The sequence below is a fragment of the Podospora anserina genome, chromosome 4, assembly GCF_000226545.1.
Source record: "Podospora anserina S mat+ genomic DNA chromosome 4, supercontig 4".
Classification (NCBI taxonomy): Eukaryota; Fungi; Ascomycota; class Sordariomycetes; order Sordariales; family Podosporaceae; genus Podospora; species Podospora anserina.
Window position 1 is genome coordinate 570448 of NW_001914850.1, and position 15980 is coordinate 586427.

The 15980-nt window shown below is 53.6% G+C and overlaps 5 protein-coding genes across 5 annotated transcripts, besides 1 other annotated feature; 2 read left to right on the forward strand and 3 right to left on the reverse strand.

The window, feature by feature from the left end:
• Positions 1-9: 9 nt before the first annotated feature.
• Positions 10-80, reverse strand: a tRNA (tRNA-Ser).
• A 559-nt stretch (positions 81-639) lies between these two features.
• PODANS_4_9270 (uncharacterized protein) lies at positions 640-1760 on the reverse strand (the record flags this gene model as incomplete). Its single annotated transcript, XM_001905863.1, has 3 exons — positions 640-829; positions 883-1652; positions 1716-1760. 3 exons carry the CDS (start codon positions 1758-1760, stop codon positions 640-642), a joined length of 1005 nt encoding a protein of 334 aa, XP_001905898.1.
• Positions 1761-2206: 446 nt separating this feature from the next.
• PODANS_4_9260 (uncharacterized protein) lies at positions 2207-3727 on the reverse strand (the record flags this gene model as incomplete). Its single annotated transcript, XM_001905864.1, has 1 exon — positions 2207-3727. One exon carries the CDS (start codon positions 3725-3727, stop codon positions 2207-2209), a length of 1521 nt encoding a protein of 506 aa, XP_001905899.1.
• An 801-nt stretch (positions 3728-4528) lies between these two features.
• PODANS_4_9250 (uncharacterized protein) lies at positions 4529-5536 on the forward strand (the record flags this gene model as incomplete). Its single annotated transcript, XM_001905865.1, has 2 exons — positions 4529-4618; positions 4688-5536. 2 exons carry the CDS (start codon positions 4529-4531, stop codon positions 5534-5536), a joined length of 939 nt encoding a protein of 312 aa, XP_001905900.1.
• A 2285-nt stretch (positions 5537-7821) lies between these two features.
• PODANS_4_9240 (uncharacterized protein) lies at positions 7822-10297 on the reverse strand (the record flags this gene model as incomplete). The annotated part of the gene is made up of 2 exons (XM_001905866.1): positions 7822-7960; positions 8022-10297. 2 exons carry the CDS (start codon positions 10295-10297, stop codon positions 7822-7824), a joined length of 2415 nt encoding a protein of 804 aa, XP_001905901.1.
• A 1860-nt stretch (positions 10298-12157) lies between these two features.
• On the forward strand, positions 12158-15601 carry PODANS_4_9230 (uncharacterized protein; the record flags this gene model as incomplete). Its single annotated transcript, XM_001905867.1, has 2 exons — positions 12158-12836; positions 12912-15601. The coding sequence occupies 2 exons, from the start codon at positions 12158-12160 to the stop codon at positions 15599-15601; spliced, it is 3369 nt and encodes a 1122-aa protein (XP_001905902.1).
• Between the last annotated feature and the right edge of the window lie 379 nt (positions 15602-15980).

Genomic DNA, 15980 nt, shown 5'->3' on the forward strand with positions numbered 1-15980 from the left:
AACGCTGCGTGGCGGGCCAGGAGTCGAACCTGGGTCTTCGCTCAAACTCGGGACTGTAATGACCGCTATACTACCGCGCCACGAAAACACTGCCAGAAATTCAAAATCAAATGCCCAGGCAGACTGTAAAGTTTGGTTGTGGCGTGGAGTAGTGCCAGACGATGAGGGTGGTGGCGTTGACATGTGTGGAGTTTCAACCCCCAACGCTCCCGTGGCCCCAAAACAGCAGAACTCAACAAGATGGATAGCGTAGGGTATCTTATTACTACATGGAATAGCAACAAGTGAGATGGCAGCCCCAATGACCCGCCATCTCCCAGGCCAATCGAATCTATGTACAGCCTTCCATTAGCCCCTTGCCCCGTGATTATGCGCAAGATACTCAACAAAGGTCGGCCAACTGAGCCCTCTATTGGTGAAGTAGCTGGTTTGGTCACATATTGCGGAGCACCACTGTTAGCCGTCCATCTTCTTCTCAAAATTAGAAACAGAATCAAGAGCAGGGCAAACCAGGGAGCAACCCGAGCGAAGGATAGCAAGACCATAAACGCCAAATTCCCTCCCATTGATCTCAGCCAGTTGATCTCAACGCTAGCCGTCATGTCCTCCTTGCTGATGATGTGTCGAATGATGATGCCGCTATGAACGCCGGGACGAGAATGAATAGTCTCCCATGGGGGGCCGGAAAAGGTTCTGAAAGTAGAAAACAACCCGAGTTAGTCCAAGACTCTTTTGAAGAATGCTCAATCCAAATCTTCGTTGGGTTGGTAGATGTGCCGACTGCGGGTAGGGTCTTTGCGCATGGTCTGGCCAGAGCCAGTAAACCCGACTATGCAGCAAGTTAGCAATCGGTTTCCCATGCAAGTGGACATCAGACAAGACATACCTCTCCCCTTGACACCCTCCGGCGTGCGGAACATGCTCTCCTTCTTCGCAGCCTTCCCAAACTTTCCCTTTTGAGTAAACTCCTGCCACTTATTCTTCCCCGCCTCCAGCTCCTTCGTCGCCTTTATCTTCTTGAACTTCGGTTTCGGCTTCTCGTCTGGGTTGTTCTCCGCCGCGGCCTGCGCCTGGGGGTACATGTCAGCAGGAGCAGACTTGACGATCCCATTGTTCACTGTTGGCGTCGCAGAACCCGAACCGTAGGCTGGGGTAGATGATGAAGAAGACGGGCCAGCTGTAGGCGCTGTGCTGATCCCGTCAGCCTTGCGCTTCTGGGCAGGCATGGGCTTTATATCCTTCGCTCTCAACGTCTCAACCGTATCATAGCTCTTGAACTTGACAGTGTAAATCGGCGCGGTCTTGGAGCCGGTAACTGACGTGATTCTCGCCGGGTAGAAGCCCTTGTCGCCTGTCGCCCATTTGGCCATCACTGTGTCGTTGACTTGGTAGTTTACAACGACGTCCGACTCCTTCTCCTCGGCCGCTTCGGGGCCGGCTTTCTTGAAGGCTGGGTGGTTCTCTCGCGACCACTTCTCCTTTGGCGCTGGCGGTGGGGAGGGCTGTCGCTTCGGCGGCGCGGGCGCGGATTTAGGCTTCAACTCAGCGATGGAATCATTGATCATCTGGATCATGCCCTCAAGGTCACCCTTGAGGGTCTGGAGTTCGGCGTTATCGGGATCATCTTTGAGCGATGTGACGACGAGTTCGAGCTGGATTCAGTCGGCTTAGTGACACAGTTCAAGCAGCAGGGGATGAGTAGGGGTTGCACATACCTGATTCTCGTACTCTTGTCTCTCGGCTTCTAGTTCAGCGCTCATGTTGACTGTGTTTTGCACGTGCGGAGATCCAAAGTCGATGGATACTTTGCAGTCGTGTCGAAGGATGACAGTTGAAAAGTTGGCGGGGCGCGTGATGCTCATTCAACCCAGGATGGGAGACCAGAATAGTAAACGCACGGACTATTTCTAGATTCACTTGAACTGGGTTTTCGCACGGTGCTCGCACTATCATGGACAGGCAAAAGTCTCCTGTCTCAAGAATTATCCTGAAAAGTATGGCATAAAACTGTGGCTGTTTAAAGAGGCAGACTGAGACAGCTCCAGTAGAAAGAAAGATTTCCAGATTGAGGCAAAGTACAGGTGAGCCAAAGCAAACACAGCTTGAAAAAAGACAGTTCACGAACCAATGTAGTTTATCCACAAGGAGGCATCTCCATTATATCTTCCATTCTGTCCAGCGCGCATTATATACCTCCAAAGTTTGCTCAGCTCCTAAACAACTTCAACCCCGCCTCCTCAAGGCTAACACCACCCATCTCCTCGTCGTCGTCCTCCTCTTCTTCCTTGTCATCCTCCTCCTTGAGTGCAAGCTTTTGCCCAAACAGTGCCCCAAACAACCGATCAATAGCATGCTCTTCCCATTGTCTCCTGTCCTCGGGCGCCATGAAGTTTTGGAGCTTCTCATGCACTGTATACCGCAGCTTTCTCCCCTTGCTAGCCTTTCTATCCACCTGCTTCCGTACCTTGGCCTCCTTCAAGGCAGCCCATCTCACAGTAGTGACCGACTCTCCTGGAGCACCAGTGTCCGTAGAGCGCTGGTCAACCAACTCCTTGAGCAGCAATTGGTAAAAGTCGGCATCGTCGTAGATCTCGACGTCTTCTTCCACCTTCTTGGCGGCTTGGGCAGGAGCGCAGGAGCGGGGGATACGGGCGCGCTTGACAAGACGATCTGAGGAGACAAGCTGACTGTCGAGGGCGGAAAGAAGAGTTTGAGATTCGTTCTTGACGAGGTTGCGGGTTGCGGCGCCGGTGGTCGTGTTCTTCTTGACTCTTTCGGACCACTTCTCTAGGACCTTGCGTCTGTGAGCAAGGGCGACTTCCTCGGTGGCAAGCATATTCTCCCATATCTCTTGGCTGGAAGTGTCGACATCGATGGTATCCCTCTTTCTCTTCTCGCCAACCTTGGCACGGGCCTGTTCGGGCAGGAAGCTGGTGCGGACACTATCGATTGTATTCCAGAGCTTGACAGCGGCCTCCTCGGCTGCTTGGTACGGCTTGTTGGAGATTTCTTGGTTGTTTTCCACCTCGTTGAAGGTGTTGGAGGCAACCAGAGCTTTTTGGAGGCGAATGCGGAGGTTGAGGATGGAGTCAAAGGCGCGGCGCTGGACGCGGACGGCCATCCCCTTGTCAGCGTCTGCTTTGGCAGCCTGGGACATGGCAGAGACAATGGACTTTTTGTCTTCCTTGAGGGCTTCGCGAAGCTTGGAACTGTCGGGGTCTTCGTTGAACTTTTTGTCGTTCTTGAGGGCCCTGCGGAAGTCGTCTTGGTCGTCGTCGTCGTCCTCCTCCTCCTCCTCATCTTCATCCTCGTCGTCATTGCCCTCCTCACCCTCTTCGCTATCCTCCTCTGAGTCGTCAGACCCCTCTCCCGCCTCCAAGTCAAACATCTCGTTTCCATCCGCCACCGAGTCGTATTCCTCAGAGTCATATTCCTCAGAGTCCTCCTCTTCATCTTCCTCCTCAGAGTCCTCATCTTCTTCCTCGCCTTCATCCTCCTCACCCGAAGAAGTCATGAAATCAGCAGCCGTCGGCCTTTTGGAAATCCTCCCCTTGGTCTTCAGCTCCTCTTTCGCCTTCCCATTCGCCTTCGCCTTCTCTAACTTAGGCTTAGAGCTAGCACGGAAGACATAGTCCCTGAATCTTTCCTCATCACTTTCGCCAAGCGCATTGTCGCTATCAATCTCGAAGTCGTCGTCAAAGTTCTGATCGCGCTCGAGGTCGGCCATGGAGGGATCGTCAAACTCTTCTTCCTCTTCATCCTCTTCATCCTCTTCATCCTCTTCATCCTCTTCATCCTCTTCATCATCATACTCATCACTACTCTGTTCTAGCGCCGCTCGACTCACCCGCGCGCCGCGGTATTCAGGGCCGAGCTTGATGCCTTCTTTCTCGCGGAGTTTGCTCTTGCTATTCCATAACCACCGTCAGCATTTGCGCAGCCAAACACTCGCTTTCCAATTAACATACCCGACAGCAACATAGTGTTCCGTCCCCGCCAGCTCATCCTCCGACTCGTCGCTCCCACTGCGCTCATCTTCGGATTGAGGCTCGTTCTCAATGTCGAAATCCCTTGCGATAACCTTCTCGTCGAACTGCGCGAACCGCTTCGAGGGCTTTACTTTCTTTGCTACTGGCGCCATTGTTTGCTGATTGGTAGGCACACTGCTTGCTACCTGGGAAAAAGTTGCAGCTTTTGGGGATCCTGAATCTGCAATGCGCAAGCAAAGCATCCACTTGCAAGTAAATTTTTGGTAGAGCGGATCGAGGATATTTTGGCGGTGGAAAAGGGCAGAATTTGCTGCATGTAGGGGAGTGGGGTCACTATGTGGAGGTTACTGTGCACGCACTGGGAAGAGGTGCAGGGGTGAGAGCTCTTGGTCTGAGCATTTGGTTGATGTAGGTAAATTCGTATGAGAACAACATGATGGGTATCACGACATAATTTTGGCGACTTATTATTTAAAATTCTTCAAAAATCATCAGTCGAACCCGCCATGATAACGACATAACTTCCAAAACCTTTGACAATGCCAACAAAACTCCCCCCTTCGACCCTGTTGGTCCCCAGGAGGTTCTTCTCATCAACCACGCCAAAACATAGCCATGAGAACCCTCTTGTAAGTCAACCCTCAAGCCAAACCACACCTCCCCCCTCTCTCTTCACCATCCCACTAACAAACTCCCAGGGCCTCCCCCAAAAAGGCACCATCCCCCGCTTCCAACGCGGCCTCCCAGCCAAACGCCCCATCCCCTCCGTCGCCCACATCATCGCCATCTCCTCCGCCAAAGGGGCTGTAGGCAAATCCACCATCGCAGCCAACCTCTCCCTCGCCTTCACCCGCCTAGGCCACCGCACCGGCCTCCTCGACACCGACCTCTTCGGCCCCTCCGTACCAACCCTCTTCTCCCTCAACTCCCCCCCGAACCTCACCCCCAAAAACCAGCTCATCCCCCTGACCAACTACGGCGTCAAGACAATGTCAATAGGGTACCTCATCGGCTCCGAATCCGCCCCCATCGTCTGGCGAGGACCCATGCTTCTAAAGGCTATACAACAACTCCTACACGACGTGGACTGGTCGCCTGGGTTGGATGTTTTAGTTCTTGACCTGCCGCCTGGGACGGGTGATGTTCAATTGTCGATCACGCAGCAGATACCACTATCGGGGGCGGTCATCGTCACGACGCCGCACACGCTGGCTGTCAAGGACGCTGTGAAGGGGGTGGAGATGTTTGAAAAGGTGGATGTACCTGTTTTGGGGTTGGTGCAGAATATGAGTTTGTTTACTTGTCCCTGTTGCAGCACAAAGACACCTGTGTTTGGGGGGACGGAGGGGGTGAAGAAGATGTGTGAGGATTATGGTATGGAGTTTTTGGGGGATGTACCGCTCCATCCTAATATCGGGGAGGATGCGAGCAGAGGGAAGCCGACGGTGGTGGCGGAGCCGGAGTCGGAGAGGGCGGGGGTGTTTATGGATGTTGCGAGAAGGTTGGGGGAGAAGATTGGGTTGGGAGGGGGGGGGGGGACCAGGTGATGGGAGGAAAAGCGTGAGGGCGGGGGTGTAGGATATGTGACTGGATGAGGGGTGTATAATATTGTATAAGTGACTGATAAAGGAGACAGACGCTGTAAGATTGGTTGGTGTATGTGAGATGGTCATGTCCAGACCGAAAACCTCATCTATTCTACCAGGCAACTAAGAAACAGGCTCCTCAAACCTCAAAGATACGTACAGAGACACCTTTTGAGACTTGCGAGCAACTCTGTAAAAGGTAATCTAGGTATCACAAGATGGTGACACTGATCACCTTATCCTTTTCCTTACTCTCATCTAACATTGGTTTTTTTTTTTAACGAGCAATCCAATATTCGGGGATGTGTTACATAAAACCCCAGTTTTATCCCATCCCCTGTCAAACCATTTCCCCATATATATATATATATATCTTGGCAAAACACACTTAAATCTCACCAAAGTAAACACCAACCTTTCCACCGGCTTTTCTTCCACATTTCTCACGAACACCACAAACCTACTTTTCCGCAGCACTAATCCAGGAGATACTGTATGTTTTCCATTTCACCACTCCACCCCCCTCACTAACCTTTGTCAGTCCCCCCCCCCTCCTCAATGACAACCCCCGTCCCTACTCCCCTCCTTAAACTCCCCCTCCTCCTCCACCTCCTGACCGAAACCCCCGCCTCCTTCTCCTTTTTGTTCTTCCCCCATTCCCAACTCCCCTCCGCATCCCCCCAAGCCCTCCTCATCCTCCAAAACTACGGCGGCCTCCTCCTCTCAACCAACCTAATCACCCTCATCTTCCTCCTCCGACCAAACTTCGACTCTTTGTCTGCGCTTGTGGCGCTGTCACTGGGGAGTTACCACATCTGGCCTATCTACCGGGCTTATGCCCGGCTCAACCTCGCACAAGGGAAGAGGGAAAACGAAGAGAAAGTCCTGGGGGGACCGGTGGTGCATTTTTGGGTTCATGTCTTTTGTCTAGTTTCGCTGGTCGGGAGTGGGGTTTTTGGGCTGGGGTGAGACATCAATGATACGGTGAAAGTGACTTGACAGGACGGGGTTCTTGGTTATGGATGAAAGATAGGTGATGGGGTTGAAAGGGTAGGCAAACAGGTCTTCAAAGATGGTTGGTAGACACGCTGTTTATTCAAAAAAAAAAAAAAAGGTGCAAGAAGACGGCACGTCACACACCTTTTACCGAGTCAAAGGTTTCCTTCTTATTCTACCCCAGGTAGAAAGACTGTCTCGTCGTGGGAAATGCAAAGTTGTGGTACGGCAGAGACACACATGTTGTGCAACTTTAGCTTCCGAGATCAATGCCTCACCATCACAGACATCTAGGAAGATAAAATCATGACAGACACTGGCGCCGAGTGGTGTCACAATACATCACCATAAACATCAGATACAAACCTCTCTATGCCCTACCAATCCCCTACCCAATAACAACAACACATCAAGCACCCGAGTACACAAACATCATAAAAATACAATCTTGTCCTATCTTCATACTTGACATAAGTTCCAGAACACTGACTTTTCCTTCTCATCCACCAAGAGCCAGTCCTCCACACCATCACCAGAGAACCGCACTGATACACACAGAGAGAAGAAACGACCGAGAGGGGGGTATTTGGTGATTGTGTGATGCCATTTTTGTCTTTGTCATCCGAGCCCATAACAGCTCCCGAAAAATTCCCAACCACCCCAGAAAAAACAACCGTAGAACGCCAGTCCCGAGAGTCGGTTGATGAGATAAAAACAAATAAAAAAAACACAATTATCCCGTCCCCCCTGCCCCAAATCCTTGTTGTTGTTGTTGTTGTTGTTGATGTTGCTGGTGAGTGAGTAGTAGTGGTGATAGTCTGCAAAGATGGCCGCGCCATTTTGCAAACATAAAAAAGAGAAAAAGGACAAAGAAATGTTCCTTCCTTCCCCTCCCTCCCATACTAAAAAAACTCCCACCAGCCAAATCATAAGCAAGTCTACCGCGAGTTACATGACCATAACGTATCAATGTCATAGCAAATGCCACGATAATCATCTCGTTAGCTGTGCGCCCTCGTTTCATAACCTCCCGAAAGAAAAATCCCTTCCGATGCCGAACCTCCTCGACCGGGCACGTTGGACGAGAAGAACATCATGTTGCGCTGCTAAAGCTGGTATCAAAAACTTTTCCCGACCCCCTTGCGCAAGATCGACCGAGAAGAACCGAAAGGAAACAGATAAGAAAGCGCATCCCCAAAGGAAAAAAGTCGGGCTTGCTGTGCGAATCATTCGTATTCGTGTCGCCGCATCTAAGCCTTCTCCTCGGCCTTCTCCTCGGCCTTGGGCTCCTCACCCTTGACCTCGCCAGTGGCTTGAGTCTTGACGTACTCGTCATAGACGTTCATGGCCTCGCCGACCTTGGCGTTGAGAGCAGCCTCATCCTCGATGCTAGAGTCAAAAGGTTAGCACAGTGTTCTTCAATGACATAGAAACAAGCGGAAGAGCTTACAGGTTGATGAGCTCCTGGTTCTCCATCTCCAAGAGCATGCCGGTGATCTTGCCAGCAAGCTCGGGCTGGATGGCCTGGATCTTGGGGAAGAGGCTCTCGCCGAGGATCTGTTTCTGCTGGGCAGGAGACGCGGCAGCGGCGAGCTGGGTGTGGAGAACAGCGGCGATGTTCACATCGGCGGGACCAGCGGAGGGAGCACCGCCACGGCCGCCGGCAAAGCCACCGCGGTTGCCACCGGCACCACGGCCCATGCCGTTCTGGGATCTGCCGTTGGGAGGGAAGCCGGCGACGGGGCCACCGGGGATCTGAGGAGGCATGCCCTGCACGCCACGAGGGCCAGGACCGCCACGGCCACCTTGGATAGCAGCAGCCTGGATCTGCTGCATGGCAGCAAGGAACTGAGGGTTATTGGGCTGGGCAAAGTTGGGAGGGAAAGCACCCATGGGGTAGATGGGCATCTGCTGGGGAGGCATGCCGCCACGGCCGCCCTGCTGACCAGCATAGGGAGGGTACTGGCCGGGACGACCACCCTGGGGAGGGATGCCCATAGCTCCCTGAGCGAAGGGCATGCCACGGCCGCCGGCGGGGGGCATAAAGCCAGGCTGCTGACCGGGAGCATAGTAAACTGGCTGTTGCATAAACTGCTGAGGAATACCAGCCTGGGCGGCAGCCTGCTGCATGCGGAGCTGGTTGCGGGCCTGGATGCTGGCCTCGAGCTGGCTCTTGCGAACATCCTTGCGCTGAGCGAGAGCGACGTAGAGGGGCTTGTTGTCAATCATGCGTTGGTTCATCTCGGTGACGGCCTTGGTGGCATCGTCGGGGTTGCTGAAGCAGACGAAACCGAAGCCCTTGCTCTTGCCGAGCTTGCGCTTCTCCTTGGTCTCGGCCTTCTTCTCGGCTGTTTCGCCCTCCTTCTCCTCCTCGTCCTCCTTCTTGTTCTCCTTGTCCTTCTCATCCTCAGCGGCGGACTCAACTACGCTGTCGCGCATGACCTTGGCCGAGGTGATGGGGCCGTACTCGGAGAACATCTGGCGGAGCTTGTCATCATCAACATCATCTCCGAGGTTCTTGATGTAGAGGTTGACGCCTTGGTATTTGTTAGCCTTCTCCTGGCGAGCAGCCTCATAAGACCTGCGGAGCTCCTCCTCGCGCTCGTGCTTCTTCTGGGCACGGCCGACATACAGCTCCTGACCACGGAAATCCTTGCCGTTGAGCTCCTCAACAGCCTTGGAAGCAGCTTCGTGAGTAGTGAAGTTGACAAAGCCAAAGCCACGGCTCTTGCCTTCGTCAGAGCGGGCAAGGGAGGAGGAGGTGACATCGCCGTACTTGGCGAAGAGCTCACGGAACTCCTCGTCGGTGACCTCGGCGGGGATGTTCTTGACGTAGACGTTGGTGAAGTTGGCCTTCATCTCCTCAAACTTGCTCTGGCGATCCTTCTTGGGGATGTGGTAGCCGACATAGACCTTCTTCTCGTTGAGAAGCATGCCGTTGACGTGCTTGATGGCGTTGGCGGCAGCCTCGTCGGTCTCGTAGTGAACGAAACCGTAACCCTTGGAGTTGCCGTTCTCGTCCTGGGCGACCTTGCAGCTCAGGATGTTACCGAAAGCAGCGAAGGTGTCGTGAAGCGCCTTGTTGTCGATGGCGACATCAAGGTTCTTAATAAAGACGTTGCCCTGGCCAGTCTTGCGCAGAGCAGGGTCACGCTGAGACCACATGATGCGGCAGGGGCGGCCCTTGATGAGAGTGTAGTTGAGGTCCTCGAGGGCCTTCTCGCCGTCGGCAGTGGCATTGTAGTTCACATAGGCATAGCCGAGAGAGCGACGAGTGACGGCGTCGCGGCAGACACGAATCGAGGCAACGGAGCCGATCTGGGAGAAGAGCTCGAAGAGCATGGCCTCAGTCACAGACGGGTCCAGCTCGCCGACGTAGAGGGAGGCCGAGGACTGGGGGTGAGGAGCGGCCGAGTTGGGGGTAGGGCCGGCGCCCTCCTGGTCCTCGTTCTGGAACTGGCCAGCAGCCACGTTGGTATCGATGGCGGGGGCATTGCGGTTCTCACCGCCGTTGAGGCTAGTGTTGCCGAGATCAGCGGCAAGCTGGTCGACAGCGCCAGGGGCAACGGGAGCGGCCATTATGATAGCTGGGTCTAGAAGATGAGTGGACACGGTCAGTGATCTGTGGGAGCTGTGTCTTTGTGGAGAATTTGTTGTTCGCGTGTTGGGTGGTGGGGGTGCCAGCGGAGGGGTCGCTGGCGATGGTGGTGGTGGGTGGACGATCATCTCGAGGTTCCAAAATGTTCAAACGTGATGATGGATGGATAGAAGGGCAATGTGGTGGCTCTCGCACTTTGAAAGAAACAGAGGGCTTTTGTAGGTAACACTGCTGCCTGCAGTAAACTCTAACTCCAGCCCTCTGCTGTCTCAAGGTTCGAGGCAAAAGTGGGTGGGAAAGTTAGTCGTTTGTCCGCGAGTCTAAAACGTACCTGATGCTTGGAATGAGGTGTTCCTGCAAATAAGTTACCGTACGCGAAGTGTAGCGACGGTAGACAAAGATGGTTCCTTTCTGCGGAGGTGGACGAGTAGGTCGCGAGAGAAGTCGGACGCGGTCGTCGGATGGTCGGCGGGGCGGCGGAAGAGGATGGGCTTTCTTTTTTTTCTTTTTTTTTCTGTCTGGTTTTGGGTCGTGGTGGTGTCGTAGGGGCTACTTTTATTGGTTTTTTCAATTTTTTTTTGGCTGTTTTATGGGAGGCTCAGAAAAGAAGTAGACAAGAACATACGTGGTGTCGTACTGGTCTCGCTCCTTTTTCTGGTGGTGTTGTGGAAAGAATCCAGAGATAAAGGTTTTTGATCGATTGATGAAGAAAGGGAAAAGAGGGCTTCGATGGCTCCTGCGGAGACAGATTTTTTCTGCCAATTCGGGGTCATGGTTTCTGCCCACAAACCGTAAATATCGCCCTAACCGAATGCCACCCCACTTTTACAGAGGCCACTTTCACCTGCCAGCTATTCACCTGCCAACCTACCTTCACCTGCCAACAAAGACAGCAACTGACAGCCAGCCTGTCAACAATACTAAAGTGGCAACACAATAGACAGCAGGCAACTCAATGACTGACTTAAGGTAGCCACTAAGCATCCTATGGCTCAGAAACGCTGGATGCGGTCTCTGAAGAGGATAGGATATGTATATCTAAGGTATCCCTATATCGGGTCGCCGCACACCGCCGCTAGCGCAAAACTTCAAACTTCAAACTTCACTTCAAACTTTCTTTCCCGCAGAAGTGGCGGGGCTTGTCACCTTATCGTTATCAGTGGGGCTCTTCAATCAGCATTTCGTAGGTAGACGCCTCATCCCCCACCTTCCATTTTGATGGCTTGACAGCTCGGGAGCTTGTGCAGGGCAGTCTTGCGCAACTAGGTCATGCTGTGTCTGCAAAATAGAAGCTACAAGATACTGTGCGTCGTAGAAGTGTATTCCATTCCTTTGCCCGTGCATATCTAGGTAAGGTGTTAAAAATTCCGATCAGGGTTTTCAGGGTCCCGTCGCTGTTGCAGATGCACACTGCAGCAGCGCTCCTGCCCTCTGAGAATGCAGCATGAGTAATCCAGGGTCTGCCGGGGGCAGCAGCTAGGAAGCAGTGACATCAGCTCCGGCTTGGACCTCTCGCTCCGGCTTCACTCAACCCCGCTGCACTTGAGTAGGTACCTGAATCTTGATCATTTTCAAAGACCTCTGGGCTGCCCGAGGCTGAGACTCCCCTCCAGTTCCCACTGGTCGATCCTGCAGCCACAGCCTACCTATTTAGTTATCTCCGGTCGGTGTAGCTTGGCGCTCAAGGACCGCCTCCTTGTGGTGCCTTAACGGCATTTCCAGGTCGGAGTGGGAACGTTCTCGAAGCTCTGGGGCGGCATCCCTCTTCACCAACACTACATACTTCTCGCTGCACCTGCCCTTACTTCGAGCTCCCAAGACGTGAGAAGCGGCATAGCAGTTATCTAATCTACTAATTTTCTCCAACAAACCAAACCCACCACGACTGTTGCCCGACATCTACCCCATCATCCCTCCTTTATGCTGAATAACCGATCGATACACCCATCATTCCTTCGATCTCCCCGTCTCGGGCAACATCAACAACCATGTTTTCTACCTTCACCGGTCAGTCGACCGGGAGACGTCGTAACGTCAACCTCAGTGGAAACACAGCACATAATCCATGGGCCGCTCCGGCAACACTAGGTGCCTCCACCACCGTATCAAGAGCGGCAGCCGAACGCGAAAAGAGGCAGAGAGAAAAGGAGAAGCTCAGGGCTGCTGAGCGTATCCAGAGAGTATGGCGGGGCAGTCAGATTAGGCAACATCTCAGGGCCCAAGATCGCGCCGCCATCGACGACCTGTACCACCATAACCAAAACGACCTCGAAAGGAGATCCGCCAAAGCACTTCCCCTACTGCTGAGGTCCTTCCAAAGTAAGAACCACAATGACCGTCGACGAATGGTGTGGCTCTGTCGCGATCTTTGCAACTCGAGCCTCCATTTGTTCCGGTCCCAGGGAGCGGAAGGATTTCAACTTGACAGGCTTGTTCGGAAGCTCACAGGCGCACTGCAGAAAGAATTAAATCTGGGCCCTGATATCCACGTTGTGCTCTCCGTACTTCTGGAAGTTATGGACCTTCGACCACAAGCTATTGGGCATGTTCTCGATCAATATTACAGGGTGATGGCTAACTACTGCAACCTTGCCCCGAGCTTGCAGCAGCCGTTTACGCTGCTCAGCCAGGCGGTCACAAAACCCCTATCAGTGGGGACCTTCCCAGGTAAGAAGCTACACATTCTCTTGAGAACACGATTCTGATTGACTGACAATCGTCTAGAAGCATTCCTGAGCAAAGCCTATCATGCCTTTGCTTTTGACTTCTTGGCAACACCAGACTTGAACATGTTTGAGAACAACCTCTACCTATTTTGTGCCAATATCGACCTAGACCGCCTCTCGGATACGCTCGCCTCTGAGAAGTTTGAGGCCACACAATTAGACGTACCCAGAGCTAGATTGCTATGGCTTTTGGCGCACTTGATTGCACTTCAAGAGGCAAAGCAGCAGCAAAACGTACATGCCAGCTACCTCGGCGTCCTCTGCTCCCTTTTATCCGTTCTTTCAGACCAGATTCAGCTTGCAGCGGAACCGGTTGCCGATGCTGGGCTCGATGGTGAGGATGACGTGGCTCAGGGGACCCTGCCGGCGTATGTCTCGGGTAAGCTGGCCTTGCTGACAACGTCGAGGGCCATTACTGGGCTGCTCGAGACTTCTGCTCCATTTTCCCTGGGCCACGAGTCAAGCTCACTCGGCGATGCTAGTCCCTATGCTGGCTATGTCCTGACATTGCTATCCTGCTTCCCCAACGCGGGCGAAGAAATTCGCATGCGTCTGTTTTACTCGAATGTTCCGACAAGGACGGGTAGGGTGCCTGCGCTGGAATATTTGTGGCAGGTGATGAAGCGGACGGTGGTGTTTAGAAGCATCGCGTCCGAGTCGGAAGCCGCGTTGGGGATTCTCAAGTCGGCGCCGCAGACATCGAATCTGCATGGGGAAAATGACTCGTGGCATCAGCAGTGGAGGACGATTTTGCTGTTTTTGGAGCTTTATGTGTTTGTGCTCAAGGTGACGGATGATGCCGACTTCTTTGCGATACTGGAGGGTGACAAGCCGGGGAATGGAACGGCTGGGGAGGATTTGCCGAGGACGAGGTCGAGCGGCTTGGACATGGAGAGTGTCAAGAAGCTGACGTTGTTTCTGAAGCACTTGGGGTTTGTGCTTTATTACAACATGGCTGAGTTGTTGGCTTCGTGGGCTTCGTCGAGGAATTTGAGGGGTCTGAGTAGGCCGTCGATGTTTGTGGTGACGGCGGGGGTGGGTTTGGATAAGGTGAGGGGGTTGGTCCTGGCGGCTATGAGGGGGTTGTACGAGCGTGATTCTCGGAGACCCTTTCTGCCCAAGGACCACTGGTTGATGACGGAGAAGTTTGATATGGCTGGGTTCAAGGAGGCGGTCGTGGTGGAGGCGGAGCGGCAGAGGGCGCTTGGGCATGCTGAGGGGGAGGAAGATGAGGGGATGGGTGTGGAGGAGGAGCATGAGCCAGAGGAACGGGATTGGCGGCATGGACCACATCGGACTGTGGGTCGACAAGCGCTGCTTGAGGCGCGACAGAAGCTAGCCGCGAGGGAACAGGCCCGGGCCAAGGTGGCACCGAAACTGGAGGTTCTGAAGAATCTTCCGTTTGTGGTTCCGTTTGACCAGCGGGTGATGATCTTTCGGCAGTTTATCACTCTTGACAAGCTGCGGAGGAGAAGTGGCCATGCGGACCCGGACAGCTGGCGCATGATGATGCTGGAGGCTGATCCCACCAGGAACTCGTTGGCGAGGCACCAAGCCCTGATCAGGCGAGGGAGCTTGTTCCGGGATGCGCAGGGAAGTCTGTACCCGCTGGAAGAGGCAATCAAGGAGCCGGTGCAGATTACTTTTCTGGATCAATGGGGGATGCAGGAGGCGGGGATTGACGGGGGCGGAGTGACGAAGGAGTTCTTGACAAGTGTGATTGCCGAGATGCTGTCCGACACCAGCTTGTTCGTCGCCAACAGCAAGAACGCATACTACCCAAACCCTCTGATAGTCGAGCAGTGGTTGGCTTTGGCGAGGAAGCGCGGTCTCAGCGAGTCCGAGACCAGGACCAAGTTGCTCAGACAATATGAATTCGCCGGACGGCTCATTGGAAAATGCATGTATGAGGGGATCCTCATCAATGTCGTTTTTGCCGGTTTCTTCCTGCTCAAGTGGACGACAGCGGATACCAAACAAGCCAGCCTGAATGATCTGAGAGAGCTGGACGAAGAGCTCTACCGGGGATTGCTGTTCTTGAAGAACAACGAAGACCAGGTGGACGACATGGGCTTGAACTTTGCCCTGGATGTCGACATTTCAACGCCAGAGGATAAGCAGCCCAATATTGTCTCTCGACCGCTCTGCCCCAACGGCAATAACATTCCCGTCACGAAGGGGAACAGGTTAAAGTACATTGTCCAGCTGGCCAAGTACAAACTCGCCCTGCAACCTTTTGCGCAGACGCAGGCTTTCCTCAAGGGTCTCAAGATGGTGATTGAGCCGGGTTGGCTGAGCATGTTCAACCAGAACGAGCTTCAGCGGCTGGTGGGCGGGGACAGCGGAGCGATCGATGTGGATGATTTGAGGAGGAACACGGTGTACAGTGGGCCTTACCAGATTGGGGACGACGGGCAGGAGCACGAGACGGTGAAGCTGTTTTGGGAGGTAATGGAGGAGTTTGGGGACGAGGAGAGGAGGGAGGTGCTGCAGTATGTGACGAGCACGCCGAGGGCGCCGCTGCTGGGGTTCAGCCAGCTTTTTCCGAGGTTCACGATTGGGTATGGGGGGCAGGATGAGGACAGGCTGCCGAGCGCGAGTACGTGTATCAATTTGTTGAAGCTGCCGAGGTATAGTCGGAAGGGGGTGTTGAGGGAGAAGTTGTTGTATGCGGTGAAGAGTGGGGCGGGGTTTGATTTGAGTTGATTGAGTTGAGCGATGGGGAAGGAGGGGGGGCGGTTGGGAGAGGGGGGACTGGAAGCGGATATATTTAGAGGATTGTTAGAATATTGTGGGAATGGCATGAGGTTGTATATGAGGATATCATGGAGGTTGCGTGAGCCCCTGAGTGACGGGACTTGATACTAGCTATGGGATGTGCCCCACCTTGCGCAGCGGTTGACAGGCTCCACCAATGACGACAGCGGGGTAGTCCCCTATTGACCCCACCTTTAGCTTCCGCTCGCCGCTTGCTGCTTGCATGTCTCAGCCCGACTTTTATTCCTTTCCTAGCTTGACATTTCAAACGAACATAACAAGACTTTTGTCGGGCGACTTGACACTCTGTTTTCTTTATTTCCTAGCA